At 43.6% G+C, this 24722-nt stretch overlaps 1 protein-coding gene across 5 annotated transcripts in view; it reads left to right on the top strand.

Annotated features, from left to right (window-relative positions):
• Positions 1-24722, top strand: part of nrcama (neuronal cell adhesion molecule a) — a 405372-nt gene that overhangs the window by 318516 nt on the left and 62134 nt on the right. For all 5 annotated transcript variants that reach the window (XM_060839991.1, XM_060839992.1, XM_060839989.1 and 2 more), the window contains 9 exons: positions 762-873; positions 3720-3904; positions 5422-5553; positions 5673-5816; positions 8164-8275; positions 15302-15468; positions 15563-15710; positions 17617-17741; positions 24058-24159. In XM_060839991.1, the coding sequence (XP_060695974.1) occupies positions 762-873; positions 3720-3904; positions 5422-5553; positions 5673-5816; positions 8164-8275; positions 15302-15468; positions 15563-15710; positions 17617-17741; positions 24058-24159 (1227 nt within the window). The remainder of the gene's footprint in view (positions 1-761; positions 874-3719; positions 3905-5421; positions 5554-5672; positions 5817-8163; positions 8276-15301; positions 15469-15562; positions 15711-17616; positions 17742-24057; positions 24160-24722) is intronic.

Genomic DNA, 24722 nt, shown 5'->3' with positions numbered 1-24722 from the left:
TTGCTAAAAGGCAAGGCCGAATTACTGGGCCAGCCATAAGCTCAGCAGTGCACGAAATGGCAAGGCTGGGCAGAGGTGCCTTGAACATCCTGCACAGTGAGTGAGCGCTATAAGAACAAGCTCAGATCCCTGCTTTAATGCAAGGGATGGATGCCTTTCGCTGCATGTAAGCTGGTGTGGCAGCAACATTGCAATGACGTGTGTCATTGCCCTCCAAAAGAGGATTGAAATGATAAACAAGTGAATGGGAGATGTACCATGGTGATGTGGTGAGGCTGGGCTGTTTCCAATGCCAACTTCCTTGATCGAAGGATGCAGACGATCACTGCCCAAGGAGTATGCCCAGAGATGTTTGACAAGGTGCCTCTTTTTCCAATTGTACTCAGGATCGTGTAACTATTGAGCTTCAGTCAAACATCGCCAATCTGCTTCGAACTGACAAAGAGAAAGTTCTAAGGACGTGGAGAAAGCTGAGAATGATTTTTCTCTCTTGTTGCTCACAGCCCTAGTGACTTGTTGACTTACCTATAAATCCTGATCGTTGGCAAGCCAAGATATATCTCATTCTTAATGTTTGTCCTTTGTCACTAACTATTACTAATACTATAGTGCTTTTAAAGCAGTTTCCAGATCTTTCTGCGTTCAGTTAACCTTCAAATTCTGCTCTCGAGTGCATGTCAGTAGCTATTTCATTTGGTTCTGTTAACCGTGTTACTTGCTAATGGGTCTGTCAATGGTTTCATGGATTTGTGTTCTTACAGACAGCCCAGTGGGAGAACGAAGGCCCTTCATTATTAGTCCCAAAGAAGCAAGCAGCAGTAAGACTGTACTGAGAGGGCAGGTCCTGTACTTGGAATGTATTGCCGACGGCCTGTAAGTTGAAATGTCCCGTTCTCAGAAGCTTTGTTTTCCTCTGTCACAGGTGCTGTTTTATGTTTTGAATGACCATTAATGACTTGTTGCTTTATCGGGTGCATATAAAATAAATTTTACAGCACTATAACAAAGAGGGCTGCCCTGTGCCCTCCCCAGTATCAAGCCTCCCATCAGCATAATTGCAAAAGCTCGAATACCAGCAAAATATACTGCAAATGTTGGCACTCTGAAACAATCACAGAGCTTGCTGGAGAAGCTCAGTTTAATGTGGATGAATGCGAGGTATTGTGTTTTGGTAAAACAAACAAAGGCAAGACTTATGCAATTAAAAGTAAGGCCTTGGATAGTGTTGTAGAACAGAGAGACCCAGGGGTTCAGGTACATAATTCTTTGAAGCTTGCACCACTTACAAACAGGGTGATTGAGGAGGCATGTAGCACAATTGCCTTCATTGCTGAGATCTTTGAGTACAGGAGTTGGGACATTAGATTAAGGTTGTACAGGGTATTGGTGAAGTCGCTTTTGGAGTACTGATCCAGTTCTGGTCTCCCTGTTACAGAAAGAATATTATTAAGGGTTCAGAAGAGATTTACCAGGACTTCACCAGAATGGAGAGTTTGAGTTATAAATAGAGGGTGAATAGGCTTGAACGTGTTTCAGTGTAGATAGGAGGTTGAGAGGTGACCTTATAGAATCTAATAAAATCACGAGGGGTATAGAGAAGGTGAAAAGCAGATGTCTTTTTCCTAGGGTTGGGGATTTTCAGATGAAGGGGCATATTATTAAGGTGAGAGGAGAAAGATTTTAAAAAGGCATGTTGCCAGGCTTCCTATGTTTTAAAAAAATGTAGGAAATTGTCGACACCTCAGGAGTATTTGGCTATATAAAGTATTTGTGGACGTGCTAAGTTTGTGAGCAGGTATACTAGTCTCAGACTCAGAGTGAGATTGAGCAAACTGCCTTGTGAGGAAAGGCTACACAGGTTAGGCCTGCATCCTCTCGAATTTAGAATAGTCGGAGGTGACTCAACTGAGTTAGGTAAGATCCTGAGGAGTCTTGATAGGGTGTTTGTTGGAAGGATGCGTCCTCTTGTGGGACAATTGAAAACTAGGGTTGAGAGTTTAAAAATAAGGGGACAGAGATGATTTCTTTTTCTCTCTGGGTGTTGAGAGTCTCTTGCAATCCTTTACAAAGGCACAGCATTTTTTAGTATTGTAAAGGCAGTGATAGGTGGATTCTTGATAACCAGGAGTATACAGGAATGTAGAGTTAAGAATGAAATCCGAGCAGCCATGCTCTTATTGAATGGCAGAGCAGGTTAGAAGGGCTGTATGTGGCCTACTCTTGTTCTTTAGTTGTATATACTGAAATGGAAGTATGTCACGATGTGAGGTAGCTTAAGAATTATTGCTTCCAGCACAGTTGACTCCATGTCGTGTGAGGTCAAACAGGGAGCAGGAAGTTGCTGGAATTCCGATTGATTGGAGTTGACAGTGACTGGATGTGAGATGTGTGGTCTCCGTACTCAGGTTTAAACCATCTGCTGCTGTCATGTGAAGGATATGTTAGGAAGCATCTCATCAACTTGACAAATTTACATCAGAGTTGGCACCCCACATTTACCACTGCCCCCCCACCTCCCTCAGAATTCCTCGAGCAGGGAGTAAAAATCAAGTTGAATGTTCCAGTCACTGGTCATTGTGCAAACTACTGCTTGTGGATAAGGGGAACAACATGGTTAGTTGTGACATTTCTCATTGGCCAGCATGGTGGCTCAGTGGTTAGCACTGCTGTCTCACTGTGCCAGAGACCCAGGTTCGATTCCAGCCTCTGGCGACTATGTGGAGTTTGGGAGTTGAGTCGTGAGTGGAGGAGAATGAAAGAACTTAGATGTATCCATCGCATTTCACTTCCTCAAAGCACATCACAGCCAATCAAGTACTTAAAGTTGACTCATCTTTGTAATGTTGAACATGTCCAGAGCTAAATCCCAATATCATCATGACCAGGTGAGCTATTTTCTTACTGCTGTTAATTTGAGGGATAAATATTGTCCGGTTCACAGACAGCAAGATAATTTAAACAAATAAACATGAATAGGATGTGTTTAGAGCAATATGGGCCAAATGCTGCCAAATGGGATTATATTAATTTAGGATGTCTGGTTGGCATTGACGTTGAATCGAAGGGTCTGTTTCAGCGCTGTACATCTCTCTGACTCTGTAATCACAGGGGAGAAGCCTCCTACATTGATTAGTCAGAAATCACATGACACCAGATCATAGTCCAATAGGTTTATTTGAAATCACAAGCTTTCGGAGCACTCCACTTTCTGGAGGACTTTCACCTGATGAAGGAGCGGTGTGCCTATTGGACTTGGTGTCATGTCACTCCTGATTTTGTCCACCAAAGTCCAACACTGGCACCTCCACATCACAGCTACATTGAATACGATGCAGCGGGATCTTTTATGTTAACCCAAGAGGGCAAATGGGGGTCAGCTTAAAGTTCATCTGACAGACACCTCTGACAGTGTAGCACTCCCTCAGCAGTGCACTGAACAATGCAGACAACCACAGTCACAGCCTTGCAAAGAATCTGTCGATGACCTTACTTTTTTTATCCTTTGTGTGGGTGTGAGCATTTTTTATAAACTAAAAATGCCATAATGTGAAAATCGGGAATGTGAAGGCTTCTGATCAGAAGATGGGAGAATGGCACTCTGGGATTGCTCACTTGACCAGTCAGTGCTCACCCAATGGGCACTCCTCCTGCACTGTTACTATTCTGTGAAGCGCCTGATAACTGGCATTCCCTTGTAAAGCTTGCCCGTTGTGTTCCAGGCCCACACCAATTATCCATTGGACCAAAGAAGGGGGAGAGTTGCCTAGCCACCGGGCCTTGGAGGTCAACTTTAAGAAGACCCTGAAAATTATTGATGTCTCCGAGTCGGATGCTGGGAAATACCGGTGCACAGCCAAGAATTACTTGGGAAGCAGTACACATGTCATTTTCGTCACAGTCAAAGGTATGGTTTGACCTGCACAGAATTCTGTTGACACACTGCATACTTGGGGAAAGAGAGGAATCAAAAATGCTTTAGAGCATCAAAGGTTATTCTTCTGAGCAACAGAATTGGACTTTTACAGTACCCCATTCTGTCACCTAAAGGATAAGGTAATCCACTGCAGTGCCTGACCCGCGAGTGATTGTTGAGTTACGACATGGAGATGGGAGTCCAAAGCTACCAGAGATGCATTTTATCCCTTCAGTTTGGGAGTTAGAGAGGTGTACAAGGCTATACTCCCTGAATCAAGTCCCTGGATGCCAGAAGAATGTACTTTGCCTTTCCCCCTGATTGTAGAACATACCATTCGCAGTCAAACAGGGCACCTCGACAGTGCTGCCATCATCACTTACTTTTATGTTGTTGAATCTGCTGCAGCCTCATGTATTTGGCACCGAAGGGATTAACCCTAACCTTCGGAACAAGGTGGTGAATCCCTTGCAGGGTCCCAGGTTCGTTTCCAGCCTCAGGCGACTGTGTAAACTCCACACAGACATTCTCCCCGTGTCTGCGTGGGTTTTCTCCGGGTGCTCCGGTTTCCTCCCACAGTCCAAAGATGTGCAGGTTAGGTGAATTGGCCATGCTAAATTGCCCATAGTGTGAGGTGCATTAGTTAGAGGGAAATGAGTCTGGTGGGTTATTCTTTGGACGGTCGGTGTGAACTGGTTGGGCCGAAGGGCCTGTTTCCACACTGTAGGGAATCTAATCTAATCCCACCTGTTCCCAAACAGGATATAGAATGTAATGTCTTGGTTTACACCTCGATAGTCCTTCAGTAGCAAAGTAAAGCATCTGCTTTGAAGCAGAGCATGAACCTATTGCTAAATCTGAAAGGACGGCCCTGCTGACTGAACTGAGCTGACTGAGGTAACCAAAAAAAAACAGAGCATCATCACGGTGAAAGGCAGAAAGCTATAAATAGGACTCTGGGATTGTCATCAGAAGGCTGCTTTTCTACACACAATCCCTGAGGCTTCATTAAGTCTTAAGATTGTCTGGAAGCGTTAACTTTGAAGCAGAAAAGGCATAAAACTCTCCCAATTAATGAGGCAATGACTTATTATTTCAGTGCCTATTAGAGTTAGATATGGAAGTTTGTAACTTAAGGTCAGACAAGATTGAACAGAAATAATATACTTTTAAAAATGTGTAAAGCAGAAGCTAGGGGAACACTGAGTCATGGTAACTCTCATTCATTAGTTGGGATTTTGACACCTTCATTGAGATTGTTCTCCACAACTCTGACACCAAGACCCATTGCACCACTTCCTCCTCTCCCTGCCATGAAAAGGAAAAACATGGAAATTTTGGAGCAGGATGAAGCCATTTAAGTTCTTGAGTCTGTGCCGGCATTTACATAGATCTTAGGTGCTCTGGATCACATCGCAGACCGACAATGTGACCATGCTGAGGGGATGCCAGAGGCTGTTTGAGAGTAAAATCCTTACCTTTAGTTTTTGTGGTTTTGGTTTCTGCAGCTGCACCCTATTGGATCAGCGAACCCAAGAACTTGATCCTCGCACCCGGGGAAGACGGAACGCTGATCTGCAGAGCTAACGGCAATCCCAAGCCTACTATCCAGTGGCTGGTCAATGGTTTTCCGATTGAAAGTGAGTACAGTGGCACTTAAAATTAGCGCAGAACGGGGCAGTTTACGGAGTCTTTTCTGTTCTCAGAATACAGACAGGTTCTCTGGTTTGGAAACCTTTTGCTTTTGTCCGATTTGCAGATGCCCCAAGTGACATCAGCAGGGAACTAATGGATGACACTATTCGCTTCACTAAAGTCCAGGTCTCTTCCAGTGCTGTTTACCAGTGCAATGCCTCCAATGAGCATGGATATTTGTTGGCAAACGCATTTGTCAATGTACTTGGTAAGTTAGGCTATGGCCTTGATCAGCTCATGATTCTCCTCACAGTGACCCTCCTGAATGTGGCTTCTTGACCAGATTCCTCCTCACCCCAGTGTGTGGACAGGCTGGATGTCCGTGATTGTGCAAGGCTTGCAATCCATCCTTTAAAATTATGTCCCTTGAGACACCCAGGCCCCTTGCAAAAGTTGACACTGCCTGGTCTCCGGAATAGAAAATATTGCACATTAAAGTTAGGCAGGCAGTGAAGAAGTAGAAATTGAGGCCACTCACATTTTGTCACTTTGGTTTCAGTTGAATAGAGGCTGCAGCCTGCGTGAGTCCTCTGTGAGGACTTAGTGGCTATTTAGTTTAGTTTTATTTATTTTTGATTTAGTTTAGATTTTGATGAGTATAGTGAAAAGTGTACAATGCTGCCATTCCTGATGCCATCTTAGATAGAGGTACCTCAGTATGAAGCAGGAAAATGAAGAAACAAAGTTAAAAGTTAAACATTATAGTTCTTCGCATTGAATAGAAAAATAAAATTAAAAGTTTAGAAGTGCTTAACCTGTTTTGTCCATCCCTCATCCCATTAAAAGCCGAATACATTTTGGGTCCCTCAACTCCACGGGTGGTTTTCAATGCATTGTCACTTTTTAGTCAAAGCATGAGGTGACGTCCATTTGGAGAACTGGAATTGTTTTAGTTCTGACCAACTCACATGGAACATCAAGTTCAAGAAACTGAGTTTTTCTAATGTTTACTTTTAGGACATCAACTATTTTTAAGTTGAACAATGCTATTGCTATGAAATGGGTGACCCCTTTTCAAGTGCCTCATGAAAAAGTCAGACAGTTCAAGGTCAGATTTAACAATATAGGATGGAGTGTAGCTCTTCTGTGCCAGGATATTGCCTGCTGTAGTTGCATCCAAGAACAGAAACCTTCATCCAAATTGTAACTTGTCCATGAATCTTCTAATTGGGCCTTTCTTCAAACTCCTTTTGCTCATGCTAGCATGCGATCCCTCAATTATGACTGTTCTGCTTGCCTCGCAAAATGTCCCATGTGTCTAGTTTCCTCAGTAGGAATTGCAAGTTTCAACTCTGACCTGAGACAGCAAAGGCAGCTAAAACAAGACATGGTTTTCTGAGCGAGACGTGATGCATTATGGTACAGGCACTAATGGTAAATTCAGAGCACTCCTTTGAGATAACCCTGAATGTGAGAGCCAAGCAGCTAAGAAAGCAATAGATGGAAGGTAGGTTCAGGAGATGGTGTTAAAGAGAGAACTCATTAAACAGCAGGCAACGTGTCAAATGAACGTGTGTACAGTACGGGAAAAAATGTCATAAGACTAATTCCTGAGGCAGTGATTGAAGTTTCCAAAGGTTTGTACAACATCGTGGCTAGGCTGTTTGACCTTCATAATTCATCAAAGGTAGCTTCCCAGTTTCTGTAGTGAGGAGTCTGACATCAACTGATAACCTCATGTGGATATCCTGAGGGGCAGTGGAGATATTGCAGAAAATCATGTCATTCATTGGGTTTTAGCTGAGAGATGCCACATGCATTTGTGCCATTAAAGTGCCAGGCATGGATCTTTTCCTTGGAAAAGAATCTAGCCATCAGTCCTTGACATACATTACCATTGCTGAATCCCCCACTATCAACATTGGCTGGTGTAGTTCAGTTTTTGATCAATGAAATACAGTAGCAACAAGAGTAGCTCAGAGGGCTAAACCTTTTGGGGTGGGCAACTCACATTCTGACTCCCCATAGCCAGTCCATGATCCACAAGTCAGGACTGTGATGGAATACTCCCCACTTGCTTGGATGAGTGCAGCTCCAACAGCACTCAACAAGTCTGACCGTGTTGTCTGATTAGTTGGAGCCCCATTCACCATTCCCTCCAGTAGTGTATGCCATTTGCAAGATACAATGCAGCAACTCTCCAATATTCCTTCAATAGTACGTTCCAAACTTAGACCCTTAACATGTCAGAGGGCAAGATCAGCAAATGGATGGGAACATCGCCAAGTTCCCCTGCAAGCCATACACCATCCTGATATGAAACTACACCATCGTTCTTTGACAGTTGTTGGGTAAAAAAATCTTGAAACTCCCTTCTTTAAAAGGCAACTCACCACCACCACTACAACAGCCATTACAACGAGTTTGTAACTGCCAGACAAGTCTGAGATGCCCTTAACCCAGGAAAAAGATTTTTTAAAAAGTACAATAATATCACTTGTGTCTGATTTATTGTTGGATGTTCATGCACATTCTTTGGCCTGGGTAATTTTAGAAACCACGATTTAAAAAACAATTTCAGCTGATAAATGTTTATCTCTTGGTGCATTTTTCAGCGGAGACGCCCAGAATGCTGACACCGCCTGACCAGGTTTATCAGGTAATTGCCAACAAGGCTGTGTTGCTGGACTGTGCGTATTTTGGATCACCAATACCTCAGATTCAATGGTAAGGAAACCATCAGCAACTCATGAGTGCAAGCTCTCTACAATGGATAATGCTACTCCACAGAAATGCTTTTGGGTTGTCTTGTCCTATTCAGCTTGGACATAGCTTGTCTCCAAAAATGGGCGAAATAGCAGAGTCCCTCCATCCCACAGAAGTTACTGCAGTGATGCCATATTCAGTTCTGGGATACCAGTCATCTTAACGTCACATGCTCCCTGTCAAACACCACCCTGTTGCTTCACAATGTCACACGCTTCAACAACACACCCTACCGCATACTCTTAGAACACCTCCTGTTCCATAACCCTGTCATGCACAGTTAGAAGTCACATTGTTGCAAATCCCATTTCATTGCCATCTGCCTCATCACGTAATGTACAGCCACAAAAGCCAGAGTCTCCACCAAATAGAGGTCTGCCATCTGTGCAAGAGAGTACCAAAGGAGCCTTCAGGTCCATGGCAGCTCTCTGAAGAGCAATCTAGTCAGACCATTCCTACACTGTGTATTCTTGTAGCTGTATAAGTGTGCTTCTCTCAAACACTAAACTTTAATTTGATATCAGTTATGCTGTAGTCAGCAAGATACAGGCGATTGCTAATCACAGTGTAAATGATTTTGACACTGCATCTCTTGTCCAAAGTTTCAAATCAATATTTTCTAGTCTTTGTGAAATCTGCTGATGGTTACAGAGCTCCTTGGCTCATCTTAACTTTCCATAATTGTGCACAGATTATTCAGGATGCTGCCAAATCCCAGAACAGTTCCAGCTTCTCCAACTTAGCTAAGCTTGTAGCTAAACTCCCCCATCCCTGCGTTCTCGTAAATCTCCACTGTACCTTCAAGAGGACCCGCACATCCTTTCTAAAGTGTAGTGCCTAGAATTTCTCTCGTTATAGCCTAACCAGAGCTTTGTAACATAAAGTAACAAAATAACTTCCCTACTTTTGCTCTCCATTTTGTAAAATCCCTTTTCTTTGTTAATGACTCTTACAAACAGCTTCAAACATCTATCTGTGTGAACCTTCAGGTCTCTCTGTCTCTGCACACCCTTTGGAACTGTACCATCAAGTCTATATTCTCCCTAACCTACCAAAATGCTAGTTTATACCACTCTGTATTAAATTCCACTTGCAACTTGGCTGCCCAATATACTAGTCAGTCCATCTCCTGTGGTAATGGATTGGCATCATCTTTTTTTAAAGGTTGTTATAATTGACAACGTTGCAAACTCTACGCTGCATTTTAATACTTAACTGATTTATATATATCAAAAGAAGCACTCGTACAGATGCTTGGGGAAGACCACTGTCTCCCATCCTCCAATCTGGGAAAAAAAACAACCATGATTCATGACATATCAAAACATACCATGACTCACTATCCTTAAACCAGCTTTGTTATTCAGTTTGATGATGACCTCCCTTCTGCTGAGCTTCAATTATATTCACCACCCTTTAATATTGTTTAGTCAAATACCTCTTAAAATCCAATGGGGTAATACCCACTGTGCTGAAAATGTGTTGCTGGAAAAGCGCAGCAGGTCAGGCAGCATCCAAGGAGCAGGAGAATCGACGTTTCGGGCATGAGCCCTTCTTCAGGAATCCTGAAGAAGGGCTCATGCCCGAAACGTCGATTCTCCTGCTCCTTGGATGCTGCCTGACCTGCTGCGCTTTTCCAGCAACACATTTTCAGCTCTGATTTCTAACATCTGCAGTCCTCACTTTCTCCTCGAAGATAATATCCACTGTGTTCTACTCATCAATTTTCCCTGTTGCTCCATCAGAGCATTCAATTAGATGAGTCAAGCACAATCTACCTTTTAGAAATCTGTGATAGCTCTCTTTAATTAATTCGAATCTTTTTCTGATTATTGTTGTAACTTCTCCCCCATCACTGATGCTAAACTGTCGCTCGTTAGAATGTCCTTGCACCCTTTGAAGCTAAATAAAGAGAACTGTGAGCAGATTGGTAAGGATGGATTAGGGAACCTTACTTAAGGAGTTGATGGTGCATAGGCCATGGTTCAAATTTGAAGAATGTGTGTGTGCATGAACTACAACGATTATTCTTTCCTGTCTGACTCAAAAATAAAAGAGGAATATTTGGTCAACCATGGTTTATAGAAGAAATTAGAGATAGTATTAGATCCAAAGAGGAGGCATCTAAACTTGCCAGAAAAGTAACAAGCCCAAGGATTAAGGGGTATTTTACAATGCAAAGTTGAGTCAAGAGAGGGAAAACAGAGTATGAGAAGGTAGAACAGAGAAGATTTTATGGTCAATTTCTATTAATATGTTAAAAAAAGTGATAAATAAAGACAAATGCAGATCCCTGACAGTCAGAAGCCTGGGAAATTATAACGAGGATCAAAGAAATGGCAAAAGAATTGAATAGGTACTTTGGTTCCCTCTTCATAAGAATGCACAAATAACCTTCCAGAGACGTTAGGGAAATAAGCATCCAGTGAGAGGGTAGAATTGAAAGGAATAATTATTACTAAGAGAAAGGTGCTAGGGAAATTGATGGTGTTAAAGGCTGACAAACCACAATAATAAGAGTATGAAAGGAAATGACTCTAAAAATATTGGAGGGATTGGTGGTCATCTTCCAAAACTCTGGAGCCGTTCCGACAAACTGAAGGGTGGAAAATTGAAATAACTGCACAGGGGCCAGTATCCAATCACCGAGTCACCCTTTATCTCTCTGTGCACAGTGCACTGGCTGTGGCCAGCCAGCTCAGAGTCAGTCCCCTGCACTGGGGAGATCCTAAATTTCCCATTAATTGTTTTAGCTTGTTTCACACTCCTGTTTTTTTGTAATTTTCCTCCAAACTACCACCTAACAACGGTAGTTATTTTTCCCCAGCACCCATGTCATGTGAGTACAGGTGTAGGACACAGTGAAGAACAAAAAGTGCATAAATGTTTATTTATATTCCACCACCAGGAAGAAAGGAAACACCCGAGTGGCCTGTGACGAGCAGTGCCCTTCGCGACGAAGTGCAATGCTGCCTGATCAAACAGTGAAGGGGAGGGCAGGGATTAAATCAAAATCGAGTTGGAGGAGAAATAAAACATTCCACTCCCTGCAATGCCCACCTCTTCCTGAACAGCTCGAGGGAGTTGGTAGACACCGCGTGCTCCTTCTCCAAGGACACCCGGGCTCTAACGTAACCGCGGAAGAGGGGCAGGCAGCCGGCCCTAACGACCTCCTCCATGGCCCGCTGCCTGGACCTGTATATTGCCAGTTTGGCCAGGCCCAGGAGCAGACCCACGAGGAGGTCCTCTGAAATCTCCCATTAATAATCTTTTTTTTCTCTAAGAGAGCTGTTTGTCCTTTTTATTAAACCCCACACTACCGCCTAACTGCGGTAGTGCTTATTTTTTCCCCAGCACCCATGGTGTGTGTGTGCAGGTGTGAGACACAGTGAGAGACACAAAGTGCACAAGTCTTTATTCAATTTCCACCACCAGGAATATAGGAAAACACCCGAGTGGCCTGTGACAAGCAGTGCCCTTTACCTCAAAAGGGCAATGCTGTGTGATCAAAACAGTGAGGGGGAGGGCAGGGACTAAATCAAAATGAAGTTGGAGGGGGAAATAATGCACTCCACTCCCTATGGTGCCCACCTCTCCCTGAACGACTCCAGGGTGTTGGTGGAGACCGCGTGCTCCTTCTCCAGAGACACCTGGGCCCTAACGTAACCGCGGAAGAGGGGCAGACAGTCGGCCCTAATGACCCCCTCCATGGCCCGCTGCCTGGACCTGTTTATGGCCAGTTTGGCCAGGCCCAGGAGCAGACCCACGAGGAGGACCTCTGAAATCTCCCATTAATATTGGTCAGCCAGAAACTTCCTGATTGGCCCAGATTAATAACACCACTCAAGGATCTTGTAATCACCAAGGTCCACCCGGTCCCAATCACTACACAAATAGTTAAAGAGGGAGGGAAGGAATACACAGAGAATTACAGACCAGTTAGCCTAATGTCAATCAGTCATGGCGAAAAGTCTGTTCTGAAAGATGTGATAACAGAACATTTGAAAAGCATTCATGGGATGATATAATGTCGGCATGGATTTCTGAAAGGCAAATCATGCTTTTCTAATCTACTGAATGTTTTTTTGAGAATGTAACCAGTAAATAGACCTAGTGGATGTTTTGTATTTGTTGAATAGGTCCCTCAAAAGGTTAGTGGGCAAAGTTCAAGTGTATGGGATTGGAGTGATCTTTTGGCAATAATGAAGAATTGGTTGACAGACAGGAAACCGAGAAGGAGGGAATAAATGGGTCTTTTTCTGAAGCAGTGGCAAGTGGGGTGCCATAAGGATCAGTGCTTAGGCCCCAGCTATTTATCATTATGTGTGTGTGTGTGTGTGTGTGTGTGTGTGTGTGTGTGTGTGTGTGTGTGTGTGTGTGTGTGTGTGTATAAATATATATATATGTGTATGTATGTATGTACATGACCTGCATAAGGGAACCAAATGTAACATTTCCAATTTGCTGGCACAAAACTGGGCTGGATTGAGAGTTATGAGAAAGATGTCCAGAGGCTTCAAGGTGATTTGGACAAGTCAGTGAGTGGACAGACACATGGCAGATGCAGTACGTAGTTAAATATGAATACTTGTCAGTGTGAAAAATGAAGGAAAAGTATTTTTTAAGTGGTGATATATTGGGATGTACAAACGGAGCTGAGTGTCCTTGTACACCAATGGAAGTAGACACACAGGTACAGCAAGCTATTAGGAAGGCAACGACATATTAGTCTTCACTGTGAGAAGATTTGAGTCCCGAAGTAGGAATTTCTTACTTCAGTTATACAGGGTCTTGCTGAGACCATGCCTGGAGAATTCTGGACAGTTTTAATCTCAGAATCTAAGAGAGGACATACATGCCATAGAGTGAGTGCAGCTGAGCTTCACTGGACTGATACTGGGGATGGGCGACTGCCCAATGAGAGATTGGCTTGATTGGTCCTGTATTCATTGTAATTTAGAAGGTTGAGAGGGGATTCGATTGATACAATTAGAATTCTAAAAGGGCTGGACAGACTAGATGCAAGAGGACTTCATTCCTTGGCTTGGGGTGGGGGTTTGGAACTGGTGGATACGGTCAATAAGTTGCTAGTTGGAGTGCTCAATACGATTAGTTATGAAGAAACTATTTCAATTCAAAGGAGGAGCAAAGCCAGAGGACATAGATTTATACTCATTGCCAAAAGAACTGGAAGGAGGTGAGAGGTGGACATTTTTCTTGATTGTGAAGACATGATTTGGTGTACAAATGGCTACACTTCAATTTTCTTTTGCAAAAAAATGGATTTTCCTCCTTGTTCCTGACCCTATCACATTTTTCACAAGTCAAGAGTGTCCAGTGTGCAAAACGTACACTCTGACTAACCGAGCTCAGCTTCCCCAGACCTGGGGGACAAACACCATATTTCATCTTGCACGCAACTTTTGCCCGCTGGTATGCTGTTTTAGAAGGGAAATGGTGAGGACTGCAGATGCTGGAGATCAGAGCTGAAAATGAGTTGCTGGAAAAGCGCAGCGGGTCAGGCAGCATCCAAAGAGCAGGAGAATCGACGTGTCGGGCATGAGCCCTTCTTCAGGAGAAGAAGGGCTCATGCCCGACACGTTGATTCTCCTGCTCTTTGGATGCTGCCTGACCATGCTGTTTTAGAAGCCCATTTAAAGCTCAGCAGGTCTGAAAGTCCTTAAAGACGTCAGGAGTATTCTGCAAGAGAAGTATGAAATGTTTTGATATCTTCAAATGTCACTCTGAAATCCTGTGATTTAATGCAAATATGTTTTAAATGCATTAATTCATTTGTTGACATGCATTCCATTACTTTTGCCAATGGAGAAAGTGCATCAGGAAGTGTAAAGAAGAAAATTCCTTGCTGTGACATATTTGTGATCTAATTTAGTTGGACCGGAAACCTTGCTTTTTTTCTGAAGGTAGAAAAAAATGGTATGTGCCCTGACTCCCCTTCCAAAGAACAGGCTTTCTGTTTTGAAATTGCAACAATTATTTGTTCTGGTGGTGTTGTTGAAAACTTTTATTTGGGCTCTTGCCCCATAACAAATGCTTGGCTGGATCTCAAAAACTCCAGCTCATGGGGTGATCTAATTAATCCAAATAAAATATAACTTTTATGACCATATAAATCTCTTATTATTTACTTAAAGACCCTTAAAGGATTACTTTTCTTTCTCTTTGCTTTTAGATTGAAGCAAGGATTTTCTTTTCAAATTCATTAAGAGTTGATCCTTTTTCAACCAGTTTTAGATGATTCCCACTGTTACTGCATGAATCTTGAGAACGATACATTGTGCAGAATGACTGCCAAGGATATGTGAGAGCATAGAATGACATAAGGGAATGTAGGATGCTTGTGGGAGGAACGTGACGGGGCAGGGAAGTTGGTTTGATGTGAGGGGTGAAGCTTAGCAGGCCTCTGTGTAGTGTTGGGAGCTGAGTCTCAAGGTGAGTATTCTATTTGGGCACTTGTGCTCCTCTCACACTCCCATCTTGGCATTGACTGCTGGGTGACAGCGTGAAAATTCCTTGTCACATTGCACGTGGCTTGGGTGTGTATCTTGTGAGCTGTGAGAGGGCATCAGTCAGGCTTTCCCATGAATCGGGCCCACGAAATTTTGTTTGAAACGCAGCATGTTATTGGTCAGGAATGTGCTACCCGAAACGATGGCCCACTTTCAAGGGGGAATTGGGTTTCTACCTAAAAGGAAAATATTTCCAGAGCTGTGGGAAAGGGCAGTGATACCAATCTGGTATCCCTTTGCCAGGGCAGGTATTGAAGCAATGGATCAAATGGCCGCCTCCTGTAAAGTAAGGCTCAATGATTGTTTATTGCTGAGAGAAACAAGAGCACTGTTACGAGGAATTCAGGCAAATCAGAAACAAGCAAAGGGTGTTGGGAGAAATTGGAGCGAGGCTGACATTGATGTGGGGGATGTTACACATTGCCAGTGGCATTACTGTAAATATGTTTAACCCCAGGTTCAAGGATGACCAAGGCAGTGTCCTCCGCGGTGACTCTTATGTTTTCCATGACAATGGCACTTTGGAGATTGCCTTTTCGCAGAAGAATGACAGTGGGACCTACACCTGCATCGCAACCAACTCACTTGGCGTCGTCCAGAACAAAGCGTTTCTCCAGGTCAAAGGTGAGGTTCATTCTGCTTTCAGGTCGTGTTTTCGGGAAAGCTTTGCTTTGCTGCTGAAAGCATGTCAGCCGTCACGAACGTTTTGAATTTTCAGATCCGACGACCATCCTGAAGCAGCCGCGTTATCAGTCAGTGCAGACGATGGACACGGCTGTGTTTGAGTGCAGAGTGAAGCACGACCCGTCACTCACTCCGACAATTACATGGCTGAAAAACAACGAGGAGCTGCCTGATGACAACAGGTACTGTGGGTTCCTGCACCAGCGGCCTTGATTGTGTTAATGCAGCCGATATGGTGATATTCCCCAAAAGAGAGGGAAAAGGACTCATCAGTTTCCAACTGATTGAGCAGTCATTTTGACCTTTGTTGTCCAATAAACTCTGATGACCAGCCACAGGTCTACAAAGTACAAAACCCCCAACAATCATGCAGCACACACAAATATATTTCAATATAATATCAACCATTTTTCAATAACAAAGAGAGCAAAGCAGACAACAGCATTTGGGGCACAGTGAGAGTCATTTGAGACTTAACTGTGACTCCTAAAACCCCTCACCATTAACATTCCTTCACCAAGTGTGTGGGCCTGCTACAGACATAGGTGAAAGTGTGGACTACAGATGCTGGAGATTAGAGTCAAGATTAGAGTGGTGCTGGAAAAGTGCAGCAGGCCCGGCAGCATCCGAGGAGCAGGAAAATCGGCATTTCCTGATGAAGGGCTCCTGCCCGAAACATTGATTTTCCTGCTCCTCAGATGCTGCCTGACCTGCTGTGCTTGTCCAGCGTCACACTGATCTGTTTTCGACATGATCAGTTAACAATTCCATTCGCATTGGATGGTGGAAGAGGGAAAGAAGACTTCAGTCACAGAATCCCGACAGTGTGGAGGCAGGCCGTTCGCCCATCAAGTCCACACTGACCCTCCAAAGAGTATCCCACCCACACCCAGCTCCTAACCCTATCTGTGTAACCCTGCATTTCTCATGGTTAATCCATCTATCCCTGGACACTATGGGCAATTTAGCATGACCGATCCGTCTAACCTGTACATCATTGGATTGTGGGAGGAAACAGGGACACCCAGAGGAAGCAGACGTCGGATGAATGTGCAACTCCACACAGATAGTCACCTGAGGCTGGAATTGAACTCGGGTGCCTGCTGCTAACCACTGTCCTTTCTTGTAAATCTAGCAATTCCTGTCCCCAATCATAAAGTACACTCTAAATCTGGTTTTGTCTCACCATTTCACTGTCAAATACGCAAACAGGTTAAAGCATTGAAGCATTTGCCATGTGATCAGGACTACTGTGATCACATCTAAATATAAAGCCACCACCAATAAATCCGATTAGGAATTCAGGAAAAACCCCTTTACGCAAAAGACAGTTGGAACTTAGATCTTGCTACTACAAGGAATGGCTAAGGTAGTGAGTATAGGTGCAATTAAGGGCAAGTTAACTAAATAGAGAACTGTACTGCGTTTGTGATTATGTACACATATAAAGAAATTTTGTATGAATATAATACATTTTTGAAATTAAAACTAAATTGATAAAGGAGAAAGGGGCAGAAAGATATGGTGACGAGATGGAGTGGAGTGAGACTGATTTCGTTTTTGAGTGAGCCCCACTGCTAGTTGTACAGAGACTTCCCAAACGGGATGCGGGATGTATCACACCCACTTCGCATTCCTACCAGCCCCTTCATGTTATTAGGTTTCTCCTGAATTCCTGGGTGGATTTATTACTGACGGTCTAACATTTACAACCCCGTGTCTGGCTTTGCCCACGCACAGAGGGCAGGCATGTTCCCCATTGTCATTTTTGTCGCCAGAAATCTTTGCCCTGAATGCCGCATGATGCCAATGGGAATCACATTCTCCCGCTTATCTCAGGTCACACGTTTCCACTGATCACATCTCCAAGATACTTCACCCCAGCAGGGTCCTTTTTCAATGTAGATTGGGTGGTGGGGAAGCAAAGTTCCCGTCACCTGCAACCTCCCCACTACGAATTAGCATTTAAGTTGTATGAATTCCCACCAATCCGAATCAAAAATAGGCACCCCCTTGCAATCAGAGGCCGAGGCAGTGTCAATGATTGATGTAGTCAAGCTAACATTAAATCCACGGTCTCGATTTCAGGCACCAAGCCTCTGGTGACGTCTTGACCATTCTGAATGTGTCTGAGGAAGATCAGGGATCCTACACGTGTGTGGTGAACACCACCTTGGACACCAACTCTGCAACGGCCGACCTTACTGTCCTAGGTAATGTGGCTTCTGTTTGCTCGCGCTCTCCTCTTGTCGCTCCAGTCTTTAAAGAATCTGAATTGAATTAAATTTATTGTCACGTGTACTGAGGCTTTGTGAAAAGAATCTGGGGTTCAAAGGTTAAATGGTTTTGGCGTTTTGTTTCTGTGCGAGCACCTTTTCACACCAGCATCACTTGAAAAGCCGACCCTCTTGCAAGGTGTTGCTGAGGTGATGCTTTGCAAAAGAAAAGAGTGAATTGGGAGCTTTGGCTCCCCCTGCTGCAGGCAACCTGTAACACAAATCCAAAGGATATCGAGGTTAGCATCAAACTCTTGATTATGCTGAGCTAGGCAATCTCAAAGCAGTTGGGAGGTATGGGTACAGGGTCCTGAGAGTCACTACCTTAGAGAAGTGAAGACCAACCTCCCGCTGCTGCTTACCAAAACATTGATCTCCCTGTACCCTCCACCTCCCAGCTTGTCACCCTGTTGGGAAAGTCCTGGAATGGGATGGACTCAGAGCCTTCCATGGTTCAACATCCGGCCTCTCAAATGGGAAGCTAAAAGTTGCCCAAGGTGCCACATGGTACCCATTGAACAGAATGGCAGCGGCAATCACTCTGCTGTCTGTTATCTTTTATCCAATAGAAATAGCTGGGCAGCTGCACAAGTGGCAGGGCAGCTGGTTCCAGATCAGTCCCGGGTAGAAATCTGCTCCTGTTTCAGATGAAGGGTCAGTGAATGTGGAAATTGGGGTCCTGTGATATCTGGACGGGTTGGAGCCAGCTCAGCATTCCTCACTGTGTGACAGAAAATTATTCCGCCACCAGAGGACTTCCCACAATGCCCTCCTCACTTGTAACTCCCTCCTCTTGTCATCCCCTATCTCCCCAACAACTTGCCTTGTTGGTGAGTCAATCGTGTTGACACTTTGTGGAGAGCTCTGGGGCTCTGCAACTTGCTCAGCAAATGTCCACTACTTTGCGCGCCAAGTTGAAACCCCCTTTAAAGGAGCCCCTTTGTGTTTCTAAATCTGTGTCCTTCATTGATCATTGTCACTCTGTTGAACTTGAGTGATAACTGAGTTGTTTACCAAATACGTTAGGCTGAGTGCTCTGCAGTACAGGGTTGCCAGGCTAGTCTGGCCTGTGCTGTTTAGATTTTCTACTCCTCCCGATGATCAGATACAGAAGTTCATCTGAGTTACTGCCGGAGAATTCACTCAGGAAGAGGGTCAGATGGTGGCATCGTGGCAGCATCACTGGGTCACTTATCCAGAATCCCAGGCTGTTCTGAGGATATGAGTTCAGATATCACTGATGGTGACATTTGAATTAAATTTTAAAAATTGAGTTAAGAATCTGCCAAATGGTGACCATGTGACACTTGTCAATTGTCATATATAAAAAATAAAGTCCCATCTGGTTGTTTGATGGAAGGAAGAAAATCTGTTTTTAACTGCATGTGACTCCAGACCCAAAGCAGTCTGGTTGGCTGTTAACTGATTCTGAAATGACTGGAGCAAGCCACCCTGATCAAGCGGATATTTAGAATAGGCAGTAGAAACTGACCAGACTAGGATGAGCCATATCCCATTAAAGAACAAAAAAAAAGACCCAAGTGGTCATCCTTTTACAGTTCAGCCCAAAAACATTAAAGAAGTGACCAGACTGGGCATGCGTCTGTAGAGTTTTGATGTTTATCAAATGGGACTGATCATTGATACGGCGACTATCACTACAGCTCTAGATAATGCATTGTGTGGAAATGATTGTGATATTTCTGAGATCTAATAAGCTGATGTGCAATTTCTTCTTTGTTTTTATGAAACTAGCAGAGAAATGTGACTGTTTTAACTTGTGCTGGCTGCGACTAAACCCTAACCTTGCTCTTTATTTCCAGCCCGTTCCTCAACTCCAGCTAGCCCATACGGTAAACTAACAAGTGTTTGTCTGAACACACTTCACTCTTCCATTTGTTTTGACTTGGCTCTCTTACTTTCATTTCCAGCCATAATGTAGCATGTTCACCAGCTTCATTTCTCTATCCATTGTCCACTTGAGGTGAAGTATTGTGGAGGGTGATGCTGAGGCAGCTCCACACTGCTCCTTTATGTGTAGCATTCACTCACCATGTCGCCACCAGCATTTGGTGTTCTTTACGCCTACTTCTTTGGGGTTTTGTTTTTCCTTTTTTAGCCAAGGTAGACACATTTTATGTAGATGTGTGTTAACTCTAGATTGACCTGTATTGGTGCTTCCTTCACCACCTGGATGATTGTGTTTTCACCAACTGTGGAACCTCCATTACCAGAATGGATGTTAAATCCATATGGGACACCTGACTGTCTGAGCGTTTTGTGTGCTTGATGGCCACTCAGACTACAATAAGGATTATTTTAATGATTGATTCCCAAGGCAGTAGCTTTGCTTGTATCTGGATGTTTTTCAGACTGTCCACCACTGATGTCCCCTCCATTCTAGTTGGTCATGGAGGTTCCACTGAGTAATTCATCTCCATTGATAGCTGTGAGGAAAGCTGTTCTCTTGCAGGGCAACTTTCCAAATCACAACTGTGTCCGATTTTTCAGATGCTGCTGGGTCTGCTGTGTGCTTCCAGCCTTTCCGGCTTTTTCCTGAGAGGAATTCTGTAATTTCTGCGCGCACACACTTTACAGTGACACTCGGGCTATTTGCACGCAGTGGGTGAAAAATCTGGTGTGACGATTAAATCTTACACCATTGCAAGTTATAAACACTTGGAGGAGGATAATTCCTCTCATATTGGAAACACGCAATAACTGTCTCAGTACCCAGGAGTATTTGTAACTGTCTCCTTTACCGACCAGGAGAGTCAGAGTGTTTGGCGTGTGTGTCCGGGATGCAACAGTGAGTATTTGCCAAGTGTATGTCTCTGGTGTGTGAGAGATTGGAGACAGTAAAGGTGGCAGGACAGAGTGGAGAGAGTTGTTTATAAGCTATACGTCATCCTCAGCTTTATTAATAGGGGCAAAGAGCACAATGCAAGGTGGCTATGTTGAACATGGAAAGGAACTGGTTAGTTCTCAGTTGGAATATTGCACTACAATCTGGGCACCACACTTCGGTTGGGGGGGGGGGCGGGGGGGAGGTCTGTAAAGAAGAGGTTTATGAAAGTGATTTCAAGGTTGACATACACTCCATTGATGAAGATAGTTAGGTGAAAATGGGTCTCTTTCTCTTGAAGAGTTAAAGGACTGAATGAGATTTGGCAGACATCTTTCACAAGTTGTCTGGATGGATTTGATAGAGAGAAAATGTTTTTGTGTCCAAGTAACGAAGGGAAAACACAGATTGAAAATAATTCGCAAAAAGAAGCAAATGTGAGGTCAGAAAATACTTTTTTCACACAGCGAGTGGTTGAGGGTTGCAATGCATGGCTGCAAGTATAGTGTAGGCAGGTTCGATTAAAACATTCAAGAGACCATTAGATGTTTCTGTTCAAATTAAAATATACGGGGTTATGGAGGTGGGAAAAGGCAGATTAAATATCATTCAGTCATCATACTGATTTGGAGAACTGGTGCTCACATGATGGAATAAATGGCTTTTCTCTGACCACAATGATTGTTTGTTTGTGTGTGTGTGTGTGTGTGTGTGTGTGTGTGTGTGTGTGAGAGAGAGAGAGAGAAAGAAAGAAAGAAAGCGTGTGTGCAAAGAATGGCTGAGTGTACTTGTGTGCCTAGATTGACTATATATATCTTGGATTGTGTGAGTGTGCTCAATCGTGTTTGGTACATATGAGTGTGTGTGTGTGTCTTGTGTGTATGTTTGTGGATTGCGATTATATGTAGGAGAGTCTGGAATGTGTGCAAGTTTGTGTGCATGTCTCTAAATTACATGTCATGTGTTTGACATGTCTATGCGTCATCTGTGCTGACTGGCTCCAATTTTACAAATGCAGCTCATTGAAAAATAATCAGGAGGGTGGAACACTTTATCAACTTATTTGCTGCACTTGCATGTTTTCATTCATCAGTGATAATACAGGAGACCCTCTAGGTTAACATGATCATTTGTGAAATTTAAGCTGGATCTGGTCTCTCCACATGGTGCTGTTGTGAAACGTAGTTTTCCTGACATGCTGTGCAGTTCTGCACTGAGCAGATTTGAATTCCCCACTGTTTCTGCATGCCCGTGAGCTCCTGCAGCTACTATAGCTCTTTTGTTACCATTAGTCATCTCCTGGAGGTGCGTGTGTTGCTGACATTGACCCTCAAAGCATCTTTTGTTCAAGTGAATGCTCTCTACAACTTGACAAAGTTGTAAATTATAAGAAAGATGCCCACTTACTTTCACTCAATCGTCACCCATAATTCAATGGTGGACCTCTCACCTTGGAGTCAGGTTTGTCTCATTGCAGAAGTCTAAGCAGATCATCTCAGTTGCATCTATATTTCAGTACTGAAAGGACGTTGCTTGATTCAAGGAGACAATAAATAGAGGCCCCATCCATCCTGGATATAAAAGATCTCATGACACTATTTGTGCAAAAAGTAGTTCATTCTCTTCAGTATCCTGACAGTATCTATCCCTCGACCAACACCAGTAATACAGGCAATCTGGTCATTACCATGTCGCTGCTTCAGGGACCTTGCTGTATACGAATTGGGTGACCACATTTTCTGTGATATAGCAGTGACTGCCATGCATCAGGCAGTGTGTCAAGAAACTCAACTGGATTTAATCAAATATGGCCCCAGTAATAGACGCATTCCAGAATGTTACAAGTTGAAGACGTCATTTTGGGGGATAACTGAACATTGAAGATCGACCAGTAAATTTTTAAAAAGTTAATACGCAGATCCATTTGCTTTCTTCCTAGTTTGTGTAAAAATAAGTCCCATGCGTACGACATTTGTCTACTTCTCAGTAGACAGCCATAGTTCAAAGAGGGTGATCCTGCCTGAGCAAATACCTTAAACTTTGAGGATTTGTCCATCCAGGGATCCCTATATCTCTGAAACTGCTTATGGTAAAGTTCAACACAAAAGGCTGTGAATTAACCAGGAGGCCGCGGACTCCTCATCATTTAGAGCCTAGCTGCAGGGCAGCAAGCAACTTGAGCTCATTAAAAGGATTATGTCTTAAGTGCTTTTTATTAAACTGAATTCAGTGAACCCTCGTCCGATGAATCATGAGGGAGCTGTTTAGAATTTATGTGAACCTGGCGAGAGGTCCTAACCACAGAAATTTGTTGCGATATTCCATACAGCTTGCCCGTTGCTCCCACCTTTCTTTCCATGGATCTGAAACATGTTCCTTTCTCAATAACACATCCAATTTCCTTTCGAAATTCACAATTGAATCTGCTTCCTGTCAGGCAATGTGGTCTGGGATGGGATAGATCTGGGATAGACCAGAACGGCCAGCTGCAGTGGCAGAATTCTCCCTCACTTCCTCTCTGATTTACTTTTGGCAAGTCCTTTAAATCTGTGTCCCCTGGGTGTTGACCCTTTTGTCATTGGAAACATTTTCTATTTTCCCTTCATAATGTTGAATCCCTTCATGAGATCTCTGTATAATTGCCGATTGCTGTAAAGGAGAACAATCGCAGCTCTCTCTAATAAATCCACAGAATGGAAGACCCTCATTCCTCATGCTATTGAAATAAAACTCATTTGCATTCCCCAGAGCTTTTAAATATTTAACTTTGTCTTTTGACATGTACTGGTTTTTAATAAGAGCAGATCTCCGAACTAAATGATGCTGTGGCAAAGTATAGCTTATGACATTTCGGTCAGAGATTAGAAAGTTTATTTGCACTCTAAAGAGTGATCATTACACAGATTGAACACCCAGTTATTGTAGTGAAAGCAGAAATGCAGCAATCATTTAAATTCTGCCTGATCAGAGTCTGTCAGGTACCTCAGAAGGATTGAGTTTATTAACCCCCAGCCCTGCCTCTCAGCCCGACCTCTTCCCTGTTTTGTGTGCCTTAGATTTCTGCCTCTATTAAGCTCAGGCTGAACAGTCTTTCTGAAGAGCTTTTGGCAACAAATAATTAAGAGCTTCAGCTTGAAGAACTGCAATGGACTGCAAAGTCCAATCATGCATACGGGTCGTTTCAGTCTCCTGAGTATCTGCATGTAGCTGTTTTTGCTGAAGCCTTATTGAACTCGATGGTCACTGCTGAGCCAGACCTAACATTTCCCCATCTCCCTGCTGGGTACGCAAGAGACCCCTGTGCATGCAGCCACACCACCCTACATTGCCGCACACATCCATCCAGTTTCTGATTTGTTTGACTCTGTCGCATCTTTCTGGTTTTAATTTAATGTCTTCATTCCATAGACAGTCCCGATCCACCTTCAGACCTGGAATTAACCAACCCTCAAGATAGAAGCGTGCAGCTGTCCTGGATTCCAGGGGATGATCATAACAGTCCCATTACAAGTATGTGTGCTCGACCTTAAATTCTGAGGAGTCTTACAGCAGACCAACAACACACCTATTCTTTGCTTCATTCTTCACTTTCAATCAGATTATGGTGCATCTGTACCTCAAATCTAGTGGGCATCTTTTTGACTTTAACACTAATGACTTAGCCATCAATGTCTAATTAGATGCTTCAGTTACAAATCCCCAGCATTTTTAGCCTTTTGGTGGAGTTGGTGCCAGACTACCGTTAGCCTTCCACTTGGGGCGAATGTTCCCTGCCACAATTTGAATGACTTGACTCGAATTTCTAGGTTTAAACCCCCTTGTTCCAGACTGCCTCACCAGAGGAGATAGTTTCTCTCAATCTTTAGATTCTTTACTCAGCGGGTTGTGAGTTCATGGAATGCCCTGCCAGTAGCAGTGGTGAACTCTCCCTCTTTATGGTCATTTAAGCGGGCATTGAATAAGCATATGGAGGTTATTGGGCTAGTGTAGGTTAGGTAGACTTTGGTCGGCGCAACATCGAGGGCCGAAGGGCCTGTACTGCGCTGTATTTTTCTATGTTCTATGTTCTATGT

Source organism: Hemiscyllium ocellatum, chromosome 19 (assembly GCF_020745735.1).
Source record: "Hemiscyllium ocellatum isolate sHemOce1 chromosome 19, sHemOce1.pat.X.cur, whole genome shotgun sequence".
NCBI classification, from domain to species: domain Eukaryota; kingdom Metazoa; phylum Chordata; class Chondrichthyes; order Orectolobiformes; family Hemiscylliidae; genus Hemiscyllium; species Hemiscyllium ocellatum.
This window is presented reverse-complemented; position numbering and strand designations above follow the sequence as displayed.